Source organism: Panthera onca, chromosome A2 (genome assembly GCF_046562875.1).
Source record: "Panthera onca isolate mPanOnc1 chromosome A2, mPanOnc1 haplotype 2, whole genome shotgun sequence".
In the NCBI taxonomy this organism is placed as follows: Eukaryota; Metazoa; Chordata; class Mammalia; order Carnivora; family Felidae; genus Panthera; species Panthera onca.
In genome coordinates, this window is record NC_138340.1 from 12,107,544 (window position 1) to 12,131,264 (window position 23,721).

Sequence of the window (23,721 nt, forward strand, 5' to 3'; positions counted from 1 at the left end):
CTAAATGGCATCTCGCTGTTTTAGTTTTTAAATTTTTTATTTTATCAGCTCGGTCATTTAATAATTCACCCGTAATCTGACTTAGATTTTAGTCATGCTGCATTTCTCTGGGGTTTGACCACATTGCTGTGGACACACGGACACAAAAACACAATTATGCCTGGAATTTAAATGGCCATTCCCAGAAGCTCCAAAGGAGAAAACGGGTTTCAGGATTATAGTTTCCTACCAAAGGCCACCAAACTGGCACTAGGGGAGAAATGTCCTGTTTCCCAGATCTGATGTTTGTGTAGCACTTCAGAAGTTCTGTAGGGTGTCTCATTTATTATCTCCTTATGATAATTCCCACACCACACATTGTTGTCGTTATCCTTGACAGACGGGGAAACGGAGATGTAGCAAGATTAAATGCCTTATTTCAGAGGGACGGCTGGGGCTTACATCCAGGTGTTCTAACTCTAGACTGCCAGATTTACCAAGTTAAAACACAGGACACCCAGTTAAATGTGAATTTCAGATAGGCAATGAATAATTTTTTGGCCTAAGTATATTTCATGCAACATTTGGGATAGACCTGTACTATAAAATTATTTGTTGTGTACCTGAAGTTCAAATTTAGTTGAAGACTCTGTGTTTTATCTCAAAACTGTATCTGACTCCCGTATTTGATACTCAAACCCTGTTATTAGATGGTGTTCTGCTATAATTAAATGTGGAGTACTTTCTCCGCTCTGACTTTCACTCTGACGGTGTGGGGTTTTAGAAGCTTTTTTTTTTTTTTTCTCTTAACAAAATTTTAGATGCTTATTAATTTATTTTCCCCCCCACTCTTAATCCTCACCAGAAAAACTTGCCCAGGCCAAAGAAGAGAATGTGGGCTTACATCAGACACTGGATCAGACACTAAACGAACTTAACTGTATATAACCAAAACAGAAGAGTCTTGTTCCAACAGAAACTCCAGAGCTCTGTGTCTTTCTCTTCTCTTGTAAGAAGTTTCTTTTGCTATTGAAATCTTCGCTTTGCTGGAAATGTCAAGCAAATTATGAGTACGTGACCAAATATTTTGTATCAGAGAAGCTTTGAGCACCCCGTTAAATCTCATTCCTTCCTTTTTTCAAATGGCACCAGCTTTTTCAGCTCTATTTTTATCTTTAAGTTGCATTTATTCATAAGGTAGGCAGGGTATTTCATACTGAGCATACGCCTATAGAGACTGAGGGCGTTTGGTTCCTGGGAGAATAGACAAACTTATACTTTCAAAAACCAACTCCAGTGTCTAGTCACAGGTAAACTTAAAAGGCCGCAGAATGCATAACCTTCTGGGCCACTGTTGGTCACACGACAGGTAGCCAGGGACCATCCCATTAAAATGGGTAGGGATTTTCCATCCAGAGCATAAAAAAAGGGAGGAGGGGGAAGAGGGCTTGCCTTATGGGAAGTCATAAACCATAGATCAACCTTATCATCCTGGCTCTTTCCCACACACCACCATGCAGAACAAACATCCTCTGGGCAGGTAGTATGAGAATGCTTGGGAAATCATCGTAATAAGTACCCAGATATTTTCTGGATAGATCCTATGTTCCTCTACAGGTTTCTTTCATTCTGAGGTTCTCTGAGGAGCAGATCTCTTATTCCAATAATGACCCATGCTTGTCTGCTCTGATCTGAGACCATCTGCTTAGCAGGAATGAATGTGGCAGAATTCAGTCTCATTCAGAGAAGTCCTATCAAAAAGACTGTGAGCCATCAATAACTGAGCAATGCTGACAACTACTGGGCAGAAGGGTCCTCTCTGACAGCAAAGTACAGATAAAGCAATGGGCCTCGCTTCCTCTCCTGTATACTTCCGGGAATAGCAAACTGAAGATTTACTTATGTAGGACTTTAATTCCTTCTTCAGGACCAAGTTAATGAAAGACCAAGAAACTCCTGATTAAACTGGATATGGAGCATTTTGTAGGCACAGCTGCATTTTGGCTTTGTTGTCTTTCTGCTTTCTGGGGTAACATCTCAGAGCTGAAACATTCCACATTCCCCAGCAGTGTGGGGGCCAACTCAAGTTTACAATTCTGACAAAATCACCCTGCTTCTAGCTTATCCAGATTCTCTGCCCCTCACTCCTATTTATTAAGCATCACACTACCCAGAAGGTACACTAGCAAATTGTGCAATTAAATAAAACGCACACCTTTCATTTAGATTCTTGCAACTGTATCATATGTAATAGTATCACTTTTTCTACATTTTGGTCAAATAAATTTTTACATAAACTATCATTTGTGTGAACTTTAGAATGTGTTTGGGGGTGGGGGGACACATAAGGTATTCTGGTTCAGCGAACGTTAGTAGGATGGAAAGATTACTGTGCCAAGATGATTAACAAAGGTTATTTGCTTTATACCGTGACTTCATGATAGGAGGATTATTACCTCTATATTCAGGTGAGAGCACTTGGCCTCAGTAATTCAAAAGCTCCTGTCCTTTGTTATACACCCAGTCCCGCCTAAGCCAGGCTGTGAAGAATAACTAGGATTTTAATAGATGAGACAGGAGCAGGGAAAATGGCCCCTGTTGCTTGAGTCAGGAAGGCACAAGGCCTGCCTGCGTAAGGCTTCTGTGTGTTGCGTATATAAAGGAAGGAAGGAGGAAAGTTGGAAGGTAAACTGGTCCATAGTGATGAGAGCCCCAACTTAATTTGGTCAGGAGTGGAGAGCCGCTGAAGACTAATCAACAAAGAAACACATTAGGAAAATCTACTTAGTCATTTTCAGGAAGGACTAGAATGGGGGGGCAGACTAGAGGCGGGGTGGCCAGTTAGGAAGTGGTTCCTGTTAATCCCAGATAGTGCTTGCCTGGGAATGAAAAGGAAGTGATCTGGAGGAAGATAACTTGAGACAGCTGACTGGCTGGCAGGTAACTCGAAGAGAGTGTCAAAGGTGACTGCAGTTTCATTACCAGAATTGCTTTGATATTGGTCTCACGATCTGATGGGATAAGGAGTCAAAGAGAATTGAAAGCCAAACATTCGTGTGTGTAGACAATTTTTTGCTCACCAAGTGCAATTAAAAACATTTCCTTCATATTCAACATTTGGCGGACGCTGTGAGCTTGTTTCGATGGCAGAAACGGAATGTCAATGAATAAAGTATCCTCCCCTTCTCTAGGTGCCCTACCATCACTAGATTGAAGTTCCTTCTCTCCCTCCTGCCCACTCCCTGGGGCTGCAGTCTAAAATGCAGATACTGTTATAGTCCATCTGGAGTCTCGCATTCAACAGAAGTATTTAGTGTTTGTTAAATTGATCTCAGGTCTCAGGGAGCTTCCCAATCCCATGAAGTGTATGCGGAACCTAGGGCATACCTAGGTATAACCTAGGTTAAGGCCAGATGGCAATGACTTGATCCCAACCGACCACCAACGGGTAGTGGGTAAGTGTTTTAGAACAAACATACCACAGAGTGAAATCTGGATTCGAGAATAATCCAGGAGACCAGTGCAGAGAAGAGCAAGATTCAACAACTACTAGAACCCGGGCTTCGGTTTCACTCGGAAGGTGATTCAGGCCACGCCAGTCTGAGTAGAAGTTGACACGTTCGGTTGTGGACCTGTCAAAGTACCTTTGCCAAATCCACAAAGCAGCTGGACACAGAAGGATGGCGGGGCTATGTGGATTCCTCCAAGAATCACCTGTGCGGAGATCTCAGCAGCCACAGTATTGAAGGAGATCACCCAGAGGGCGGAACAGACCTAGAACCGCGAGGAACTCCTAAGGGGCATGTGGAAACCCCAAAGACTGCCATGGGATCTGAGCAGCAGCATGCAGGGAAGGGAGGCGTCGCGGCCGAAGAAACCAGCCAGTAGAACGGTCCAAGTCCCAGGAAGGTGGTCGGTAGCGCCCAACGTTACAGACGCCAAAGCCGACGTGGCCGGCGGCTCTGCTTGAAGCTCTCCCCCGCCCCCCAGCAGCCAGATCAGCGGGGCTGGCCCTAGAGGGAGGCAGGAAGGGCGGCCAGGGCCGGCTTGGGCAGGAACCTTATGTGAGTCTAGACGCCTTCCCAACGCCCACCTCTGACAAGCAGGACACCACCCGGATCTCAGGCCTCCGAGGCTGGCGTGTCCCAGCTCAAAGCCACCTTCCCACTCTGGAGCCCGGGAGGGTCCCTTAAGCTCTGGCCTCGGTTTGCTCAGCATAAAAAGGCAGAATCAGACTGCTGACCCCAGTGGGTTAGGGTGGGGATTAAGGACTTTCGGTGTAGTTTTCGTACGTGCCGACAACAGGCAGGCAAAGGACAACGATGTGACTGTTCCTAGCATCCTCACGACCCTAGCTCCCCTGGCGGCTGAGGCTTGGCGGGGGGTCGGGGGGGGGGGGGTGGGAACTGCAGGCAGACAGTGGTCTGGACAGTCCCTAATTAGGTCCAAAGGCGCGTCGCGAGGAGTTCCCGCGGGTACGGCTGGTGGCAGTGAAGCCGCTCAGGCGGCGGAGTAGTCCCCCCGGCCGGCGCCGAGACCCCGGAAGACGTCCCGAAGAGGCCTCGCTTCGACGATGACGAGCGTCCCCACTCTCCTTTCCTCTTCGGTTCCCCCTGGATGGACGCAGCGCCCTCCAGACGACACCGCCACCCGCGCACTCCCTTCCCGCGCTCTTCCCGGAGCCTACGGAGGCTGCGCGGGCCGTGAGGGCGGGAACCGGAGAACCCGCCGCGCGTGCGCCCTCTGCCGGCACCCAACGGTCTCCCGGGCCGCATGCGCACGCGCCCCACTGCGGGCGCGCGGAGCCGTTGGCGACGTTCCCCGCCCTCCCACTCCCACCCGGGGGCGTGGCTGCCCCCAAGTCGGGGGCGGGCAGAAGGCGGGGACACGCGATGCCCCGCCCCCCCGGTCTTCATTTGAAGCCCCTGGACTCTTCACCGCTGGCCAATTGCAGCCCGCCTTGTCCCTAGCGCCGACCAATGACCGGCGCGCTCGGGCCGCTTCCGGCACCGCGCCTTGGTCTCCCCTTCCCCACGTCTCCCCGCGACGGGAGGGGCGCGGGGGAGGGTGTCGGCCTGGGTGACGCGCCGCGGGCCGGGAGCCAATAGGGGGCGGGCTCGGCGCTGATGGACGGAACCAGCGGCCAGTGGCGAGGCGCTGGCCGCACTTCCCGTCGGGGAGAGAGTGTAATATGGCGAAGACCTACGATTACCTGTTCAAGCTGCTGCTGATCGGGGACTCGGGGGTGGGGAAGACCTGTGTCCTGTTCCGCTTCTCCGAGGACGCGTTCAACTCAACTTTCATCTCCACCATAGGTAGCGGGGCCGGGGAGCGGCCGGGGACGCCGGAGGCCCGGGCCGGGCGCGCCCCTGAAGGGCTGGGGCTGAGGGAGCGGCTGGGCCGGACGGATCCAGGGATTAGAGAGGGTCGAGGGGACCGGAGGGGAAAAGAGCAACCGCTTCCACCTCTTTTCGGGGGTTCCCGGGCTATGGGGAAGGGGATAGGAACCGAGGGCCCATTTTACAGATGGGGAGACTGAGGCCCCAACTCTCAGCTTGCTCGTCAGGAAGTACAGGTCTTGGGCTGGGGTTTTGGCGCCGGTCATCTCGTGCTGTCCACACAGCAGTCCTCGAAGCTGTTCTTTTGGGGTCGCCGTCTTACAGAAGTGAAACAGGCTTGGGGAGTTGGCCGTAGGAAGAGGCCTTTGACATCTGACCTTATTAAGCATGTACTGTGCGCTAGCCCCTTTATGTGCATTATTACACCCTCCAGTCCTTTGTGTTAAGTGCTGTTATGAGCCTCACTGAGGAATTTGAGGCTCGGGGAGGCATGCGACTCACCCAAGGTCACACAGTCTGCAGGTGGCAAGGATGGAATTTGAATCCTTGTGGGTCTAACGCCCAAAATCAAGACTGGACCACCGGATGGGAGCACTCATCCCCAGGGCAAGCACGGCTGATCCATCCCAGAGCCAGCCCTCTCCTGCTCTTTCCTCTGTAATGTTCAGGGGTTAAGCCCCTCTCCCTGACCCTGTTTCCCCCATGGGTGAATTTCTTCTAGAAGGAATGGCAAGAAAGAGTCTGGAGCCTTTCTCTGCCCGACCTTCCATCCCACTAGAAGGTGATAGCAATGATGACTGACAGCTGCCTGCCCTGGGACCTGTCATCCCCAAGGAGATGCCAGATAAAAACTTGAGTGAGAAACCAAAATCAGCCGCTGCCACAGACGGTGCTGACTTCCCTATCTTGAGGCCCGGGACACCAGTTGTCACTTTGCAGAACAGCCTTTCCCACAAAGCCAGCCCACGTTGTGGTTGAACAGAATTGGCTTGTTGCTTCTCAGTTCTGATATCCACAAAAGTGGAGCTGACTTGTCCCCATGTCACAAAAACAGCCATTGCCCGTGTGAAAACGTTTGACCTGGAGGTAACACCAATCAAATGGAGTGGCCTGTGAGCTGTGCAGCCTTGTTCCAGAATAGTCAGCAAGCCCAGGAGTTGATTCTGAATGGGGAAAGCCTAGGAACCAGGCTTTGCTTTACCCCCTGTGTAACTCGAGCCCAATAACCTTATCTCCCTGAACCCCACCATGAGCCGCTCATTCCATTCCTGCCCCTCTCCAGGAGCTGCACTTGACAGTTGAGAGAATTGGACTGGAAATGGTCATTCCAGCTTTCCAGCCGCTGGGCGACCCTGAACAAGCACTTAGACTCTGAGCCCTGTTTCTTCAGTTTAGGAGTGATGCTCTCTGCCTTGACCAGTGCCCTGGATGGTTGAGGATCGTAAATGTACAACGAGTAAGAGGTTGTTATCGTGTCCGGAGGCGGCCTGGAGGAAGCAGAATTTCTGGCTCCTGCAGTGACAGCATCTCATCCCTGGACCCAGATGTTTCTGATTCCTCCCCCTCCACCACTCCAGGGTCCAACTTTGGGATAGCGTTTGCATCTCCATGAATCAGGAAGTGATGTTACGTCCTGGCAGGCTGTGGCTTGCTCTCACCCAGACCTCAGTGTCCCAGCGTCGGAAACTTCCTGTTCAGCACAAGCACTAGTGAGATCAATTTGGAGATTGGATCTTTCTGTTGGTTTCTCATTCTTGTCCAGGAAACCCAGTCTGGCTCTTTAGGGCTCTGAGGAGGCCGACCTCCACTTCCAGACAAAGACATGGCTTGGGCAAGGTCGTCTAGGGAGGTACAGGTGGCACTTAAACCCAGAATCCTTCCCTCCCACCTCAGTATTCTGATTACATTTGTAGTTTTCCAGTAGGCCTCTGTCTTCTGAGCAAATTTAATTCATCCTGACCTTGAAGTGATGGCCTCATAATTCTTAGCCTTGTAAAGTTTAACACTTCCTAATTAAATCTAGTGTGTTAATGAAACCCAGGAAGAGGTTAGGACAGAGTGATGCTGTGGGGCTTTGCCGATTAAACAGGGCATCTTGATTTCACGTGTCCCTGTGGACCTGGGACGGGAGGTAGGGGCTGTTTTAGGAAGGAACAACACTGGGCCACTTAGTCCTGGAATGCAACTGAATGTGTAAAGGTGATTCTCTACTGGCACTGAGTACACCTCTGGCTTGTCTTTATGGATCAGGGATTAAGTGGCTGTTCATTTCCTGCCCAGCTTTCGTTTTGCCAGAGCCCGTTCTCAAAAGCTGCATCGATCACTGGCGGTGTGAACTTGGCCCGGCGGCCAAGTTCGGAATTGGTTCTTCACAGCCTGGCTCAGCTCCCACGGCTTCCTCGGGGCCCCATTCACTCATACCTTCAGGGAGACACATGGCAGATGTGAACGTGCTTCGTAAACCACACGGCACCCTGTGGCTTTTATTTCTTTCGCCCTGCCATCTTTCCCCAACGCCTGCTGTGTGCCAGCACGGCTGCAGGGGCTGAAGAAATGACTGGGGTGAATCAGAGGGAAACCAATGTAACAAGGCCTGTAGTCTAGGTGTGTGTGTGGGACTGGGTGATCAGTTTCTAGTAGATACATAGCTGGCCTCTGCCATGCTGAGTTACCGGAGACACAGCCATGAGTAAGACGTCTGAGTCCCTGCTCTCCTGGAGCTTCTGTCCTCGTGGGCACATTTCAGATGCAGACTGATATTCCCTGTGGTCCCCTGGACAGCTCCTGAGGTGGGCAGCGATGGAATTAACATCCCGTCATCAGTTCTGAGGGCTCAAGCCAGGCTCCCGCCTCCAGGCTTCGAGGGCAAAGATGTAGAACAAACTCGCGGAGGTAAAGGCAGGGTCGGGCTGTTTTCCATGGGCAACTTTCACCCCAAGATCCGTGGAGCAAATGCACTGTCAAGGGTGTGCACCCGAAGAAGGAAAAGAAGCGAGGGGAGAGAGAGTGAGGATGGTCAGGAAGGCTCACCTGGGGAGGTGACTTGAACCGAGGTCTGAGTGAAAGGCCGGGGGAGCCAGGAAGTCATGGAAGGAAGCGATGTTCCAAGAGAGGGAAGAGCGAGCACAAGAGCCCTGAGTCCAGACTGCGCACGGGATACTTAGGAAACAGTCGTGGGAGCTGTTTGCCGCGCGGTGGCCAGGCGAGGCAGGACCTTGGCGCACACGCTCAACTGTTCTCACTTCATCCTGGGGCCGAGGGGGTGGCGGAAGCTTCTGGAAGGTGTTTTTGGTTGTCGCAGCGTGTGTCAGGCCTGCATTCCTTTTCACGGCCGGGTGGTAGTACGGATGGGCCACGTTCTGTTTATCTGCCCATCCGTTGGTGGACACGCTGGCAGGTTTGGAACAGAGGTTAGCTTCGTGACATGGTTGAATGTGGTCAGGAAAGCTGGGGAGGGGACTGAGGGGGTAGGAGGCTGAGAGGTCACCCTGGTCTTGGGGAAAGGGGACTACAGCCGACAAGTGGGAGAGGAGGGCAGGGTCAGGAAGGCTTCTTGGAAGGCGACCTTCCAGCAGGTCTGGTGGAGGCTCAGTGGTTGAGCGTCCGACTCTTGCTTTTGGCTCAGGTCACGAACTCATGGTTCGTGGGATCAAGCCCCACGTTGGGCTCTGTGCCGACAGCGTGGAGCCTGCTTGGGATTCTTTCCCTCTCTCTCTCTGCCCCTCCCCCACGTACGCGCACATGCACTCTCTCTCTCTCTCTCTCTCTCTCTCTCTCTCTCTCTCTCGCAAGCAAATAAACTTGAAACAATGAAAGGAGAAAGTTTGTTAGGGCGACAGGTGGGCGGCATAGGGACCACCCACAGAGAAGGAACGGCATGTGCGAAGGCTGGAGGTCCGTGAGAGCAGTATTGGGGGGCATCCTGGGGCTCCATGCCCTGTGTGTTTGGGAGGGCCTGGTGCTAGGTGGTGGGAGGCGTGGGGCTCTGGCCCTCGAAAGATTCCGTGGAGGCCGACTCTGAGAGGCTGCCTGGTGGGCAGAGGGGAGAGAACAAGGCTTTGTCGCCTGAAGGACCTGGGTTTGCCCGCCAGCTCGGTCTGCCCTCTGAGCCTCAGCTTCCCCTTCCAGGAGAGGAGAACGTTCTCTCCAGGCGCCTCCAGACTTGTTGTGGGAGCTTCCGAGATCCCAGGTGCCCCAGTACCAGGCAGGTGCTCCGTAACAGGTTGGCAGCAGCTGCCTCAGATGCAGCTTGGGCAGTGGGCTGACCGTGATGTGCCTTTTCTTTCCTTTTCTTTCAGGAATTGACTTTAAAATTAGGACCATAGAGCTCGATGGCAAGAGAATTAAGCTACAGATATGGTAAGAGGCGTTGGCGTCCTCCGCCCCTTCACCCAGGGAGTGCTTTGAGCCAGAAGCCTTGGTGCCTCTCTCTTTCCCCCTCCCTGTGACCATGGCCTCCACCTCTTTCTGTCTAGCCATACGCGTCAGGCTTTCTTCCGAAACCCAGAGACTGTGCTCTGCTGCTTACTGGGGCCTGGAGTCTGTCAGCACCTTCTGGGGACATAGCTGCCAGTCCGGGTTAGCTCAGTGTTTCGATGTGGGCACCGCTGGGCCTGGGCTTCCGAGTGGCCTGCTTCCATTGGACTTGGAGCATGCCCTCTGTGCCTGGGCGGTGGTGAAGGCTTTGGGACAACGCCATGCCCCAGCCCAGTGTTTCCTTTTGACCCTATCAGCTCGCTGAAGAAGGCCAGACATCATTTCCTCTTTTCTCCCCCACCCCCGGGGAAGCCCAAGCCTTACTTCTTTAGCACACAGACCTGAAATCCCAGAACTAAAAATAAGCTGAGGCCAGGCCCAGCGGCAAGACCCGTTTTCTATTCCGCTTACCTGGGGCTGACTTCTTGTGATACATGAAATCGGAGAGGTTGTGAGTCCCTGTCGCTGGCGCTGCCTGGGGTCTGTAGCCCCTCGGAAGTGCCAGGAAGGCTGAGCTCAGATGGTCAGATGGAAGGGGAGTCCCCGCCCTGCAGCCACATCACCCACGGGGAAGTACGGGCCTTGAGCGAAATGAAAGAGAAGTCACATGTGAGAGGGTGGCGAAATCTCCCTGCCCTAGCGAGCACCTGTGGTGGGAGGGAGTGCCGTGAGGGGGGCCACGAAGCCACCTTCCCCGCAGCCCGTCTCCCTCCCCCGGGTCTCAGAGCGTGAGCATCGCTCTGCCTGCCCAGGGCGCCCCCTCGGCTCCCGTGGTGTTTGCCTCTGGTCTGACTCCAGAGTGGAAATCTGGATGAGGCCTGACGCCTCGTCAGCTGGTAATCTGCCCGTCTCTGGTCTCTGGTCTCTGGTCCCTGGTCTCTGGCTGCCTCATAAGTTACAAGCCCTAGAAGCATCTCCATCTTTACCACGTGGCTCCCCAGCAGCCTTAGTGCCCGGAGTCCAAGGTGACACGGCGGCAGCTGGCAGAAGTTTCACTTTCCTCTTCTCCTCTCTTCCTACTTCTGCTCTCAGCAGCCTCGATGGGGTCAGTGACTCTCTTAACGCTTCTCTAGACTGAGGCCATGGCAGAGGATAGAAATGACTGTTCCTAACCACTAACGTCACCTGCCGTTGGTGTCAGAAAGCCAGCCGAGCCCCAGATTGAGGGGCCTCCGTGCAGCCCAGCCATGCAGAGCCCTCGCAGGGTCACGAAAGGAACCCCGAATCCAGAGACAAAAGACATGGGGCTTGCCCTGGCCCCGCCACCAATCAGTCAGGCCATCTTTACACCGAGCACTGAATGCCCCCTGTGCCAGGAGCTGGGCTGGGCACGATGTGTCTCACCCAGGTGTCGCCCTCCACCAACGAGGGAAGACTTGCTCCCTGGCTTCTGCCAAGACAGCAAGCAAGCATGAAGGTACACCCCTCCAGCCATGTGACCGGCCCCTTCCATGCCTGCATGGCCCTGGATTTTCACAGCTGACATCCGATCTCGGCTCTTCTGTGAGCCGGAAACTCTGGGAAGAATCCCCAGGAAACAGAGGTGCAGCAGAGGGGTCATTGGAGGGAATGACTTTACGCCCTATGGGGCAGGTCTTTGACACCCCTGAGTCACTGTTTCCTCCTCTGTAAGAGTAGAGGACAAAGGTGCTGTCCCACAGTCGGACAGTGAATTAAGAAACAACCCGCGTCCATCCCGGGTGAGTACCCGTTGTTCCCACGGTGATGACGATTGGTGTTTGCTGTCACCACTCTCCCTTCTTCTCCTCTAGGGACACAGCTGGTCAGGAACGGTTTCGGACGATCACAACGGCCTACTACAGGGGCGCAATGGTAGGGACTGGTTTTTGTTTCTTTTCTTAAAGTCCACGCGAACATCACTCTCGTGAATGCCCAAACCCGGATGCTTCTGGGGAGTCCGTGCTCGGGCTCCTCCGGGGTCCTCGGTCCCGGGTTAGTTTTAGGAAAAGGCTATGTGCCCTGCCCCCACCCCGACATACATCCTCTTCTGCTTCAGGGACAATGCAGGGTTTAAGGACGGTTAATTCTTTGGGAATGAGGGAAGACAGAGGAAGCCGGTTCTTCCAGGTGAGGTCAGTGAAATTGGAGATAGCATGCCCCGACACTTAGGAGCGCTCACGTGGCCTGTGTCAGTCTCTGTGGAATTTGCTACTGAAAACTTGAACATCATCCAGGAGTTGACTTGCTCTGGGCAGTTGGCCGTTGTACGGTCCCCCGGGCCAGAGGCAGGGTGCTATCACAGGAAGACTCGTTCCTTATCCCTCAGGTGCTTTTACGGAGCACCTTCTCTAGGCCAGGCCTGAGCTAGATGCGGAGGAGGACCCGGAATAGGCCGGGTTCCTGCCCTCCGAGTGGGTCGAGCGCATGTGAGGTGTGCACACAGCGGAGCGCTCAGGGTCTGGGGGGAGCGGGAGGCAGAGCCCTGGCCCCTGGCTCAGCACCCTGGGTCACCCTCTGAGCTGCATCTCCTTACTTGGAAAGTGGAACAGAGAACAGGACTCCGTTTCGGGCAGCCGCGAGGGCGGATGGCCGTCTCCCCGTTTCTGGCGCCCGGTGCACACCCCGTCATGTGACCGCATACATGCCTGTTTCCTCTGCAAGACCACAAGCTCTGTGAGGGCAGGGCCACATCTCAGTCACTGCCGTATGCCCCGTGCCTGGGACCACGCTGGGTATGTGGTGGGTATTTGGGAAATACCGGTGGACGGCAGAAATGAACGGAGGCATTAAGTATTTAGAGTATCCCACATAGCTTTTGAAACATAACAGAAACTCAATCGTGTGCATTGCAACCTTAGCACTCCTCATTAAAATTTATTTACTAATTTTCTTCCCACCTGGCTGTGCTCTGGTGGGGCAGGGGCCTCGGGGAACCGGGGTCCTGGGGGAGCTTCTGCTGTGTGGCCTCAGGTAGGCCCCCTCCCCATCTGGGCTGAAATAGCACCCCCCCCACCGCCCCCATTCTCTGAGGCCTTTCGTGTGCCAGCTGCTGGGCCCAGGTCTTGGCCATTAACAGCGGAGCACGGGTGCCACGGTTGTCCACGTTTCACTGACAGGGGACCTAAGGCCTAGCACGGTTCCATGTCCTGCTTCAGTTCACGCAGAGGGGAAATGACTGGGCCAGTGCCGATTGGCTGTCTCCAGTGCCCACATCCTCAGCCAGCCCTTGATGACGCTGGCCTGAGCCAGGGTGTTTGTGGCTTGCAGTCCTAGATTGGATATATATAGCCTTAGAGAACCCATATATAAAGCCAGCGACCACATGTGGCTCTTTGAGCGTAAATTGACGCAAGTAAGAAATCCGGCCCCTTGGTCGCACCTTTTAGGCACTGCAGAGCCACGTGTGGCCAGGGGTGACCTTACCGGATAGCTCAGAGAACATTGCCCCCATCGCAGCCATCGCCCTCTCCCTGCATGGTACTAGACTCTTGGGTCCCAAATTTGGGGACATTGGGTGTCCGTTGTCCCGTTGGGAGCTTACAAGCTGATAGGGGCAGCCGTGCCCAGGGGGGGCTGGGAACACGGTCGCTTGGGGCCCCGAGGAGAGTTTCCACGGAGGACCTGGAATAGGGTGATCCCGCGTTTTCTCGGCGCTTCTCGCTCCTGATAGCTCCACCCACCACCCCCACCCCCCCTCGGGTGGTGAATATCTGGCACCTTGGAATCTGGAGCGTGGGGTGTCAGCTTGCTGGTGGTGGCCAGAGCCCTGGGCCACCCGAGGGGCCAGTCCCTGGATAAAAGGGAGGAAAGTTCTCATGACCTCGTGGCGTTTCTTGCCCCCTGACGGCCAGAGGCCTCCGCGGTGCTTGACCTAGGGAGTCTGCGCACCGGGATCTCGTACTCGAGCTGGCCTTGGCTGGGGAGTGGCCGACAGCACGGCCCCTCTACAAGCTCCTGGTTATCCTGCAGGTGGTCTCCGTTCAGTCTCCCCAAGAGACCCCTGAGAGGGGGCCCCCAGATGGCCTTCCGGAGGGGTCCTGGCCGGGGCCTCAGTTGTGGCAGGCTGCGAGGCCCCTGCGTGTCTCCTTGGGTTCACGGCGGGGCTTCGGAATTGCAGGGGCTCTCCTTTCCCGTCCCTGAGGTCTTACCACACGTCCTCGCCGCTCTCCACCCAGTGCCCGCAGCCCACGTTCTCACTCTGCAGACTCAGGCAGCCTCAGGGACGTCTTGGCCGGCACCAGCGGTCTCGGATGCAGGGCCGGGCCGTCGGGAGGGGGTGGCCTCAGCACATGGAGTAAGCCAGGCCGGCCCAGGACAGCTGGGGCCCTGTGCCTAGAAGGTGGCCCTCGGCGTTACTTGGTCCTGATGAGGGCCCAGGGAGGTTCCTAATGGGAGCTGGTGTGACCAACTTGTTCAGGGTCAGTCTTTCCCGGGCTTGAACCTTTAAGGGCGCTTTTGTGGGCCTCAGTTTGCTCTGTATCAAACAGGGACACGTGTCCTTCGCAGTGGCGGCAAGGTCACGGGCCCAGGTGGAGGTGGGTTCACTCTGCAGCTCTTTAGGGACTCCTGCGCTGTCTCCCACCTGCTCACACGTGGGTAACGGACCCTCAGGGGCCTCAGTGCCGCCCAGCCCCACGCTCCAAGCTGGCCCCGTGGGTGGACTCATTGGAACACACAAGAGTGTCAGGATCAGGCCATCCAGGGTTCAGACCCCGGTTACGCCCTTTACTCTCTCACGGGAAGGGAGGCGGGCCTGGCCACCCCACACCTCTGGGTCCTCGTCTGCAGAGTGGGGACAGCCGGACCCACCTGTGAGGGCTGTGAGGCTTCAACGGGACCCTACCATAGAACGCGGTGCGCAGTAGGTGCTCGGAGGGGACTCAGGCAGGGCGGACTGAGTGAAGGGGAGCACTGTGGGCCCTGGGGCCTTGGAGCATGGGGCTGGGAGGCAGGTGGGACGCCGAGAGCTGCCAGGCCATGGGCACACGTGCCCTGCTGGTGCTGGGGAGCCCGCGAGGCTCGTCTGCAAGCACGAGTGTGGTGGGGTCTGGTCTGCAGGGTGAAGGGTCACCTTGGTGGCGGGGTGGGCAGGACTAGAGCCTGGGCGACCAGGGAGGAGCCGGTCCTGGAGTCCAGCAGAAGGAAGGGCCCCAGGGGTGGAGTGGAGGGAGTTGGCAGGAGGGGCGTTTTGCTGGGGTCTCGGCCACCGCACCTTGCTGGGGCCTCCCCCTCAGCTCGCAGCTTGTCCAGAGCGCACGTTTGTCTCCCTTCCCACCCAGGGCATCATGCTGGTCTATGACATCACCAACGAGAAATCCTTTGACAACATCCGGAACTGGATTCGGAATATTGAGGAGGTAAGGCTTGCGCCCCTCACGTGCAGAGGAACTTCATGCATGTCCCCACCTCGGTCGCCACCCCAGAGCTCCTCGGATAAGAGATGAGCTCACTGAGGCACAGAGACCCCTAGAAGTCACTTGCCAAGAGCTCCATGGCCAGGGATGTACCCGGAATGGGGACCGGGACCCAGGTGGCTGACCCTGGAGACCACACATGGGCCTCGCGTCATCATGGGGTGGCCCTGAGAGCCCATTAATTTCCCCACCGGGGCTGTCAGGTTTGGGCAATGTCTCAGCCGTGAGAGAAGAGATACCTGAGCTCTTGATCACTGTGAGCATTTGGTGCTTTCTAGAAACGGGAGGTTCCAGGATAGGCATGACCCTTGCATTTGGCAGACAGGCATTTCAGATTGTACTCTGAGTTTCAGCAGAGCGGGGTGTGAGCTGGTTTGAGCCACCCGAGTTCAAGCCAGCAGCTCTTCGACTGCAGCTGGCTGGGAAAGCAGACCTTGAACCCAGGAGGGAAAAGAAGGCAGTTAGCCCCGCCTCTCCGTCCCAAAGCTGGCGTCCCCGCCTTCTGGCTTCCCAGACAGGCTCACCCCAAAGCCTTCTTGGACGACAGCACTTGTGTCTCTCGGTGACTCACCAGGTGGGGCTTCGGGTCTGAGGTGCAGCGAGAGGACTTCACCCATCCATAAAGCCGCAGCCAAAGGTCACGCCACGGCTGACATCTGTGAGCAGTGGCACCAGGCCGCCATCCTGACAGGCCCACTGTCAGACCTGATGGTCTGCTGGCCGGAGGCCGTGCCCGGGCTGAGGACAAGGAACCACTCCCATTGGTCCTTGTGGAAACTCAGTGTTTCTGGCCAGTGGGCGAGAGGGTCTTGCAGTTAACAGGAAGTTCGGGAGCAGAGCAGTGTTTCACGAGACCTGATCTGAGCTACACGATGAGGTCCCTTTCCATACCCTCGTCCTTCGGGAAGCGTGGAACCTTCCACTGGAGCCCAAGAAAGGGTTGGAGGAGGAGCCCTTTACAAGCATGAGGCAGCTGTGGGGGGCGCCAGGGGATGGGGACACCCCGGGGCTGGCTGCAGTGGGGGGCCATTGCCACCCCAGGCGCTGCCTACTTCAAGAGTCCAAACGGAGCAAACTGGAGTGGGGCGGAAGGTCCTGGGAGAGCAGCTGGGGCCTCCAGCGGAAGAGGCAGGGAGGGAGGGAGGCAAGCGGGGGTAAATATCCCAGCCTCGCTTGCCTCCGTAGGCCAGACCCTGCCAGGAGCCCAGGATTGGCCTCAGGGCCTGGGTGACACAGCCCGTAGGGAAGCTGTCCTCAGCAGCCAGAGAGCATGTCCTCGGTCAGAGTAGTAGCCAGAACCTGGACTCTGCTCTTGTATTGGCTGTGTGACGTGGGACAGGCCACTCAGCCTCTCTGATCTTCAGCTCGTCCCCTGTACAAGGGTGTGTCAGCAGTCTTGGCCCACCACGCGGATTTCGGGGGACAGACTGTGTGTTGGCCTCTGACCTCTCACCACCCGTCTGCCCTCCCCTTCAGCATGCTTCTGCAGATGTCGAAAAGATGATACTCGGGAACAAGTGTGACGTGAACGACAAGAGACAAGTGTCCAAGGAACGGGGAGAGAAGGTGGGCATGGCCACCGGCGTGGGCCTGGCACCTCGTGGCACAGGGACCTCAGGGTTTTAGGGTTCTCTGCATGGAGGCCTGTTCTGCCCCAGAGGGTCTCCGATTGCTCACTCGCCGAGTGGGCTTTGGGGGAGACTCTCTCACAGTCTCTACAAGCATACGATAACCGGCCAGCCTGGCTTGTACAAGACTGAGGGGGTCTGGGACTCAGGACAAAGGGAGAGTGGAAGGCACTCCCTCCACTGGGCTTCCGTCTAAAGACTGCACACGCAGCGGCTTCTGGGATGTGCTCTGTGTGCTCCCTCACGGCATCCGGTTGGAACCTGTGGGACCCACAGGAAGCAGAGGAGAGAGCAGTGGTTTGAGCCACACCCCCTCCACCCTCCTGCCAGGGATGTTCACCACCTGCTCTCCACTGGGGACTTGAGGGAGCAGCCCAGGTGTCAGATCCATGGCCTGAGACCCCCCCCAACTCCCGCCTCTGCACTGCTCCTGGCTCAGGGTTTGTGGGGTTCAGGGGTACCTAGTGGCTAACATGCACGTGTGTATCTCCCTTCCACACAGCTCGCCCTGGACTATGGAATCAAGTTCATGGAGACCAGTGCGAAGGCCAACATCAACGTGGAGAACGTGAGTCCTGGGCCCTCTGGGCTGAGGGACAGGCTGCACCCTCTGGGGAGGCTCTACCAGGGGGACCGACCTCAGGCCCTGGGCTGCCTAAGGTCGGTCCCTCATTCGGCTGGCCACGCGGCACTTTCTAGGCGGTGTGCCAGGCCCCTTGAGGGAGTTGCCATGTTCTGACATCAGCAGGTGCAGGCCCTGGCTGGGCACCTAGGCTGTTACCTCAGTGGTTCTTGGGCAGCCCTGGGGAGCAGGCGCCGTTTTACCAATGGAGAAACGGCCTCAGAGAGTCCCAGCTGACAGGTGCCCAGGCCCAGCTCGATGTGTGTGCCCTCGGCCCTGCCACCCTCACAGACAGGCCCCGGTCAGCAAGCCCAGATGACTGAGCTTTGGCCGGGGCCACCCGCTCTTCTCCGTGGAGCTGATCTGCCGACCTCCATCCCACTGCCCCAGTGATCTTTCCAAAATTCACCTTCCATGTTGCTCCCAACCTCAGCCCAACACGCCTGGCACAGAAGGCCCTCCCTCACCAGCCCCAGGCGGTGTGTGCCACCCACAGCTTGGGCCTTGCCCACAACTTTCCATCCCAGGCCACCCGTGCCACACCCTCCTTGCACCCCCTTTCCCCTCAGGGCCCAGCCCGAGTGGCCCCTCGCAGGGAGACCTTCACTGTCCCCCAGACCCTTAGGCCCACCACTTTGGTCTTCCCTAGCACCGAAACCAGCCTTTACAACAGAATATTCCACGTCATGTGGGCGTTCGTTGAGACTCTGCCTCCCTACCAAGAGGGGCCAGCTCGAGCCTCGTCAAGCATGGGGAGGCAAGCCTTGACCTGGCACTGGCTCTCCCAGGCCTCCCTGCTGGCAGAGACCCCACGCGAAGTGTGTTTGGCTAAGAATGGCTTGTTTTTCCTCTCTGCCCGGCCCTGACCTGACTGTCAGAGGTGGGGGCAAAAGTGGACAGAGCACAGGAGTCGGCGGTGGAAAACTGGGCCCTCCTCCTGGATCCTTCTGGCTCTGTCAGTTAGGCACTGGGTGCCTTCAGACAAGTCACTCGACCCCTCTGAACCTCAGTTTCCTCTGTGTCCAGTCAAGGGTGACCCCATGTCCCAGGTCATTGGCTCAGGGGAGGTGGCGGTCCAGCTTGGCAGGAGTGGCCCAGTGGTGGCAGGAGATGGGGCTGGACAGGTGAGACCCCACCTGGGAAGCCACCCTGACGCTGCTTCCCTGCCCACCCCACTGTCCCGCCACTTCTCCTACACGGGAGTGGCCCAGCACCCGCAGGCCCCTACCCGCTTCCTGCTCCCGCGGCCCTGACAACATCCTTATTCCACAGGCATTTTTCACTCTCGCCAGAGACATCAAAGCAAAAATGGACAAAAAACTGGTGAGTGTATGTGCTTTCTGAATCCTTGCATGGGTCCCTGTTGGAGCCAGCCATCCTTGGCCTCAGTGCTGTGACGCCTCCCCGGGCAGATCCTGCTCTTCGGGGCCCGGCTAGACCCAGTCGAGCATCTCTGGGAAAGGGGCAGGAGTTAGCAGGAGTGGTTTGGGCATCCACAGCAGGACACCCTGCTCTGCCCCATCCGCTGCTCTGGGGCCCGGAGCTGCTCCGTGACAGGTGCTCCCTACTAAGTTCATGGGCCAGCAGGGGACACGCGGCCCTTGCCGTCCTACCTGGGAGATGGCACGTGTGAGGAGAGAGAGCCTCCTGCAGAAAAGCCCCAGGCAGGCCCAGAGCCACAGTCCGCCACCCCCCCAGTCCGTGACAAGACACCCCCTGCCCTCCCCCCCCCCACCCCCCCCACCCCCCCGCAGGGCTGACAGCCACCAGCTTTCCGTCTTGATGAGTCCACCCCAAGTTCTGCTGGCTGTGACAGTTCTGTGACCTTCGGTGGGTGCCAGGGCCCTGGGGCCTCTGAGAGGTCCCACCTGGATCCCTCCGTATCTGCCCTTTTGTCTGTTTTCTGGCCTTTTTGTTTCATGGTCCCCACTCTCTACAACTACCACTTTCTTTGGTCACATCTACACACTCGAGTTTACGTTGGGCGTGTTCAGCCCCTAAACACTGCTGGGAGTCTTGGCCCCGAGCCCTCCATTCCAGTGGCCCCCGTTTCCCGGCCAGGTGACACCCCTCGCTGTCTGATTCCAGGGCGTGAAGTGAGCTATTCGTTGGCTTGCGTTACGCCTGGTCACACGCGAGTGTGCACGTGACACAAAATGCCACTCAGGTAGGTCACGTCTGACTGAAAACATGGCTCCGGAATTCTAAGATGCTGCGAATTCAGTCACAAGGGATGGGATCCATTTAGTGGCAGCCCTTTAGCCAAAACAGGACCGTGTCCACGCAAGCAGACGTACGGCCCGACGACGGCGTGCAGTGTTCCTGTAATTTTGTTTCTCTTCAGCCAGAGTTTGATTCTAGAGGCTCCTTCTGACACTAGCCCCCCAGCGGTGACACTAAGCATCACACTCACTTTTTCCGTAGCCTGTGCTTTCGGCATCGGCCTGTCGACTGCCCCTAGGATGTGCCGTGTCCTTCCAAGGCCCAGACTGTGAAACACGGGTGTGCAGCCACAGTCCGTGCGACCTCTCTTTTTCTGAGCTGAACTGTAAATCACAGTTAAACGCCTTCTCGTTCCCTGTCACCTTTGTTCACATGCAGAGTTGCAGCCTCCACGGCTTCCTATCTGTCTCTTTAATCGAAATGCCACTGACGTTGAACGTTGCGTAAATTTGAGGCTTACAGTACGTTGGTTTTAACACGTTGGGAGCCGATACCTCTATTATCTCACATACTCGTGTACTTACCGTTTCTCTTTTGCGTTGAGAACAATTCAGATCTGGTCTCTTAAGCAACTTTGACTGTAATCGCTGTGCCGTGCATCAGATCTCCAGAACTGTCTATGTGCTAGTTGCAAGTTCGTATCTGTGTTACTCAGACGGCCAGTTCTGCCCACCCCTGCCTCCCCTCCTAGAGCATCAGGGGAAGCCAGGCCCCGCCAGCACCCTCCTCCCGGACCGCTGGTGCTCTCCCGCTCCGCTCAACCCAGCGCTCCTCACTGCTGAGCACACACTCCGTCCCCACAACCCGCCCGGGCCGCTGCCACCCTCTCCACCTTGTCACCCTGCCGCTTCCCTGCCGTCCACTCCAGGCCTTTTTTTGTTCCTCACATGCCCCACATTCCTTTAGACTTTCCCCTCCACCGGGGAAAGTGGCGGTCCGGCTTGGCAGGAGTGGCCCAGTGGGCGCCCCCCTCGCGCATCCGTGTCCTAAGGCTGCTGGAACGCGTTCCCGGAACAAGCTTAGTAGCGTCAACGACACACGAGCATGACGGTTCTGGAGGTCACAAGTCTGAAACGGGTCTCACTGGACTGAGACCAAGGTGTCAGCAGGGGTGCCCTCCCCACAGGGAGGACCCGCTGCCTTGCCTTGTCCAGCTTCTAGAAGCCACCACATTCCTTGCCTTGTGAGCCCTTCCTCCGTCTTCCGAGCCAGCCACCCAGCACCTCCCTGACCCTGCTTCCTGCTTCCTTCGTCTCGCTCTTCCTCGACCACGGCTGGAAAGTTTCTCTGCTTTTAAGGAGTCGCAGGGTTAGATGGGGCCCACCTGGGTGATCCAGGCCCCTCTCCCCACCCCTCCTCAATCGCGTCTGCAAAGTCTCTGCCACCACATCACGTACCGTCTGTGCAGGTTCCAGGGACGAGGGCGTGGACATCTTGGGGGGCAGTTACTCCGCTGACCACGGCCCCTGGACCATCCCTGGCCTCGCTTCCGAGAGGTCTGCGCTCCGACATCGCCATCGAAACGCTTCTCCACCCTTCACCTGTTTTGTCTCATTACTCGCTGCTGTGGAAAGCGCCGCTCAGTTGTTTAGCTGTGCGATTTGTCTGCCCCCAGCGGGACCTTTTGTCCTGTCCACCCCTGCCTGCCCAGCGCCCACAAAAGTGCCTAGCACCACATAAGTGTTCGATAGTTGCCTGAATAAAACTTCAGGTTTTACCTAAGAGCACAAAGGCGAGAAGAGACTAGTCAAAAGGAGACCAAACCTCGCCAACAGTAGAATGGGAGAAAGCAGGGTCTGAGTTCCCAGGGTAGGCAGGGGCCAGCTCGCAGAGGCTTCAAGTGACGGATTTAGGCCACTCAGAAACCTGGGGGAGGTGGGTGGGTGTCAGTATGGACTGAGCAGACGAGATCAGAGATTAGGGCTTATGCCACCAGCCGCGGGGCAGAAGGTGGACAAGGGGAGAGGTGGGTCCAAGCCTTGGCACACGGTTACGGGGAGTCCTGTGTGAGTGGCGTTGCGACCTTGAGCCCAGCCTCCCCTCGATCCCAGGAGGCAGTCTTTCCACTGCCCCTGGGCTGCCTCGCCGGGAGGGGCTGAGCACAGATGGATAGATGGATAGAGGGACGGAAGTAGGGAAAGGAGAATGAGATGGGTCAACAAACGGTGGGAAAGTTGTCGAGGAGATGAATGGAACGGGGGATGGGCAGGCGACTGAAAGACTGACAATGAGTGGTTGGAAAGGGGAGGAACGTAGCAGATCTGGGGTTTGTAAAAAGCGAGTTGGAAGGGACAGTTGGATGAATGGATGGTTGGAAGGTGGCAGAAGGTTTGACAAATGGGAGGGGACGGGTGGGTGGATGGACCATCCGGATCCTGGCAGACGGGTGGGTGGTTGGTTCATTGGTCGGTGGGCCGGTTGGTTAAGAGACATAGTGCTGATCCCCAGCCATGACCTTGCAAAACCCTTTGCAATTTCAGGAAGGCAACAGTCCCCAAGGGAGCAGCCAGGGAGTCAAAATCACCCCAGACCAGCAGAAGAGAAGCAGCTTTTTCCGATGTGTTCTTCTGTGAGGAGCACTGCCTTACTCTGAGCCTCGCTCAGCTGAGCTGACTGTGCCTGTCCTGAGCGAGCCCCTCGCTCGGCCGGGGGCCCTCCCCCCCCCCAACACTCCCTGCCGTGCCGCGGCCACCGGGCCCATGGCCACCAGACACAGTTGAGAAATTGTTGATTTTAGTAACTGTCTGATCTTTTTTCAACTTTGGAGATGGAATAAGTTAAGAATTTGCTATTTTTCTGGTCTGCGGAACGGGCCCTCTCAACCACGTGACCAGAGAGGAAGCTGGAGCGGAGCTGTGGCCGCCAACATCAGCCGGCACGGTGGGCCTCTGTCTCCAGGCCTCCCTGCAGCACAACCGAAGCCCCACCGGAAAGCCCGTCCACGTCCCCACCACGGAAGCCAGGCCCCGGAGCCCAGCGACGGTTCCAGGAGTGCTGGGCCCCCACGCCCTGAGCGAGGCGACGCATGCCGGGCCCACAAAGCGTCCAGCCAGCACATCTGACGCCTACCTTCTCCTCTTCTGTCAGTTTTGGACAAGTGACGAAAACCATTCTCTTTCCCCCCTCCTTTCTCTTCTTAACTGTCAAGCCAGACCAAAGGGAAGCACAAATTACGGAAATCCTGAGGAAAGAAGCGTGGGGGGAGCCCTTCCTGTTTCACAGCCAGGTGCCGGTCTGCAGTCCAGCCTCGGCCGGCTCCGTGGGCCTCTCTCGGCATTCCCCGCCTGAGCACCGAGGGGACGCCACGCGTGACCCTGAGAACGCAACCAACCACACACGGTCCACCTGTGATTGGGGCATCTGTCTGCCTCTGGGCCCCCGGGCAGCCCCCCCGCCCCCCGCCCCCCGCGTCCTCTTCCCTCCTGCTGTCTCCAAACTGGACGTTCTTTCTAGCTGAGATTTTTTATTTTTCCAGATCTGTAGTGCCATGAAGTGATTCCGTCTTTGATTTCCAGCGGCAGACCCAGGTGCTTGGGAGCCCGTGCGCACCTCTGGCCGGACGTGGCCAAGAGCGTGAGGCCGCGCTCGGCGCTGGCCGAGGCCCAAGGCGACAGGCTGGCCGCATAGCAGTCGGAGTTGGTTTTTAGCTGCCGTCACCAGGTTCTGTTGTGACAGTTCTGCCCTCCTGTAGAGACTGTGCAATTGGACCAGGTAGCCAGGTCGGAGCGGCGTCACCAGGGAGCCTTTATTTTTTCTTATCCTTCCCCCCAACTCCCCGCCACCCCCCCCCCCCCGCCCCGCCCCAAGCTGCTGTCAGTCCAAGCCATTGGCGTTGTAGTTTCTTCTTTTTGGAATTAAAACCAACATACCAGCAATAGTCTGCTCTCCCCTGAAATTTCTTAACATGCTCTGTTTACATTGATAAATGCACTTAAGGAAAACAAACAAATTAAAGCTCGTTTTAAAGTTAACGGATTTTTTTTTTTTTACAGCTTATCTTAGTTCTTTCCTTAGTTTTAATTTCATCAGTAAAATCATAGATTGGACTAGATCAGCGTTAACGGATTTTTATGTCCACA

General features: G+C 56.3%; 2 protein-coding genes and 1 long non-coding RNA gene across 4 annotated transcripts in view; 2 read left to right on the forward strand and 1 right to left on the reverse strand.

Moving 5' to 3' along the window:
• The window catches only part of TPM4 (tropomyosin 4), a 21,816-nt gene extending 19,537 nt beyond the window's left edge, over positions 1-2,279 (forward strand). For both annotated transcript variants that reach the window (XM_060630517.3, XM_060630519.3), the window contains one exon: positions 845-2,279. In XM_060630517.3, the coding sequence (XP_060486500.1) occupies positions 845-927 (83 nt within the window). In that variant the 3' untranslated portion in view covers positions 928-2,279. The remainder of the gene's footprint in view (positions 1-844) is intronic.
• On the reverse strand, positions 1,146-10,575 carry LOC132678323 (uncharacterized). The gene is made up of 2 exons (XR_009609555.3): positions 10,206-10,575; positions 1,146-8,708 (listed from the first exon to the last, which is right to left on the reverse strand). It is a non-coding gene; the product is annotated as an uncharacterized LOC132678323 (long non-coding RNA).
• On the forward strand, positions 5,171-23,613 carry RAB8A (RAB8A, member RAS oncogene family). Its single transcript, XM_060630522.3, has 8 exons — positions 5,171-5,294; positions 9,617-9,677; positions 11,567-11,627; positions 15,035-15,112; positions 16,646-16,735; positions 17,300-17,365; positions 18,692-18,742; positions 22,123-23,613. The coding sequence occupies exons 1-8, from the start codon at positions 5,171-5,173 to the stop codon at positions 22,213-22,215; spliced, it is 624 nt and encodes a 207-aa protein (XP_060486505.1). The 3' UTR covers positions 22,216-23,613.
• Positions 23,614-23,721: the final 108 nt, after the last annotated feature.